This window comes from Hylaeus volcanicus, chromosome 7 (assembly GCF_026283585.1).
Source record: "Hylaeus volcanicus isolate JK05 chromosome 7, UHH_iyHylVolc1.0_haploid, whole genome shotgun sequence".
Lineage (NCBI taxonomy): Eukaryota > Metazoa > Arthropoda > Insecta > Hymenoptera > Colletidae > Hylaeus > Hylaeus volcanicus.
The window spans coordinates 12,617,147-12,620,055 of NC_071982.1; the positions used below are offsets into that span (position 1 = coordinate 12,617,147).

Sequence of the window (2,909 nt, forward strand, 5' to 3'; positions counted from 1 at the left end):
ATCTGTCTTCTGATAAGAACCATTCTTTAAAAATAAGAAAATCAGTGTCTCGTTAAAAACTACACTTTGAGAAGAAAAAAGAAATTTGTGTTTCTTTGAAAACTGCTATTCTTTAAAAACAAAAATCTGTGTTTAAATAAGAACCATTCTTTAAAAATAAGAAAATCAGTGTCTCGTTAAAAACTACACTTTGAGAAGAAAAAAGAAATTTGTGTTTCTTTGAAAACTGCTATTTTTTAAAAACAATAATCTGTGTTTAAATAAGAACCGTTCTTTAAAGAAAGAAATTTGCGTTACATTAAAAGCTATCCTTTAAGGAAATGCGTGTTTCGTTGAAAAGCAAAATCCAAAAGCACCATTTGTCTAGCTATAAAATTTGGCACGTACCAAGACATTCGAAGGCACGAGTGGACGAGAGAACACTTTCGTTCGCACCGACAGGAAATGAATAATGCGAGCACGATAGAAATATGCAAACGTGTCCCGATGCGCCAAACCGAAAACTGCCGGGAACACAGCCTCTCCTCGCCGTTAATGAAACGCCGGCCGACTGTTCCCAACCCGCGATTGCAGACAATCGAAGAAGGGAGGCTTCGTCGTTATGACAGTCGAGCGGCCAAGTATCTTGCATTTTTCAAATCGACGATAAGATACGATCCTGTGTCAAACCCAACGATTTCATTTACATACGGGGAACTCTTTCGTCGCGAAAACACGCACAAATTGCATTCTGTTTACCACGCGGTGAGTAGCCAGATATCTCGGTTAACCGGTGAGAAGAGCAAATTTCGACGTTTCAAATAATATTTATTCGGGAGTCTCCATGGGTGGATGTTATCGTTGATACTTTCACATCACTTTACTTCGAAAAAGTATCGGTGGAGTTTAGATGGAGTATAAGAAAAGTACCTACAGTGATTAATATGTTTGTTAATGTTATTCGTTCATTGACCTCCTGTCTTTAAAAGGAAACCATTACTCTAGATAAGAAGAAAAAAGTAACGTTTTGTGGAAAAGCGAATGAAAAAAAAAAGTTTTGAAGAACATAAATGGAGAAAATATGGAGGATATATCTTTTTCAGGACTATATGGAAATTCAATTTTCTAATAAAATGATGGAGAAAGAAATTTGTCGATGTTACACGGCGTGCATCAGCTGCTACGAGACAAGATTCGCAAAACTAGTAAAACCAGTAAAACTGCTAGATCGTATTTCTTCTTTATAAATAGAAATTTCTGGTATTATGTCCCTTCCGGGAATTTTCAGGAATTTCTTCGAGTTACAGGTATTGCTTCCTTCTGATAAATTAATGAGTTTCCTTAAACTTCTCGGACAATTCTTATTTTTATTCGATTACAATGTACAACCTGCTCAAAGGATTGTAATTCCAATCGTCTCCCATTCGTAATTCCAAATTTTCGTGTAAAAAATGAACTTTGCCAGTCACTGTTTTGAAAATGGAATCCGGTTTCACGCGATGCCTCGAGGAAGAGCGATCGATTAAAGATTCATAGACGAACCGGTTGTGTCTCGTGTCTACGCCACTATTAAAAGAAAACGCAAAATCATCCATTAAATCCAGAATCGAAGCAAAAATTTCTTCCCAAAATTTTCGGTATAATTTTCATTTCATTCTGGTTTTCCACAAATTTCTAATAATACTCTTCGCAATTATATTTAATGCTCAAAATATATTTTTCTACTTTAGTATATCAAGGGATCATTCTGATTTATGACTTTAAAAAAATCGATTCTCTTTTTTAATTCTTCTTTTTTAATCGAAAGTATATGTATCTAACAGTATTGTATAACAGAGCTTGTTTCACGTGCAGCGTGTATCATAATGTTTTTCGTTCCTTGATCTCCTGTCTTTAGAAGCAAAACTATTACTCTAGATAAGAAGGAAAAAATAACGTTTCGTGGAAAAGTGAACGACTAAAACAGTTTTGAAGAACATAAATTCGTACATCTCTTCTAGTTCCGAAAACGTTTCTCTTCTTCTCGTGAAATTTTATTAGTTATCTCTATTAGTACGCGAGACTCTGCTACAAATTCCAAATACAAATTTTTTTCCTTTAAATCTACGCCATTTTGTTATTTATCAATAAATATTAATTCTCGTAGAATACACGAGAGCCACAGTCATACTGAATCTAAAAATGTTTGACTTTTTCGTTTCAGATGAGCCGTTAACATAATATCAACGCCGCCAGCGACATACTTTGCGAAGAATTATGTTTACCAGCATTTGTCGACCATAAACAACGATTCAAATAAATAAATAAAATTTTGTTTACGTACTTTGATAGTGTACTTACTAAGCCCAATAAGTTTCATATCGATATCTATATCAATGAACTTTTAAAAAGATATACAAAAACAGCCGTTTTTAGAGCATCTAAATCAGAATGATCCCTTAATGAATCTTTCAAAATACAACTGTAAGTGTTATCGAAGAAAGTGTTTTTAAAAGAAGTAAATAAAGGATTATAATTCAGTGTGGCCTTTTTGCAAATGGAATGGCTGCAACAAGAATTCATAGAGAAGATCGAGTGGGTCAACGATCCTTCCGTGTTCTCCTTCCTGATATTATCCCTTTTCACTATCGTTCAGCGCAAGGTCGCGAGATATAAATGAAGTGTACGAATGGACGGGGTTAATCAGCCACGATCTGACCTAGTATGAACATTTGATTAAAAGATCACTCCATTTTTTACCACCTCAAAGAAATCAATTTAAATCACTATTTATTCATTCTGAAACGTTTTATTTTATTTTAGACTGAATTCAAATTCTAATTTGAAATGTTACAAAATCAAACTTTAATCTGAAATCATTAAAACCAAATTTTAATCTATACCTTGAAATTCTAATTTTAATTCAACTAGAAACGAATAAGCATTATTCG

General features: G+C 33.8%; 1 protein-coding gene across 5 annotated transcripts in view; it reads right to left on the reverse strand.

Annotated features, from left to right (window-relative positions):
• Positions 1-2,909, reverse strand: part of LOC128880426 (monocarboxylate transporter 3) — a 43,053-nt gene that overhangs the window by 17,292 nt on the left and 22,852 nt on the right. Inside the window, exon 1 of one of the 5 annotated variants that reach the window (XM_054130484.1) lies at positions 388-935. The exons of the other annotated variants lie outside the window; for them this stretch is intronic. Within the exon in view, the coding sequence (XP_053986459.1) occupies positions 388-395 (8 nt within the window). The 5' untranslated portion in view covers positions 396-935. Of the gene's footprint in view, positions 1-387; positions 936-2,909 lie in introns of those variants that run through there. 5 annotated transcript variants of the gene reach the window in all.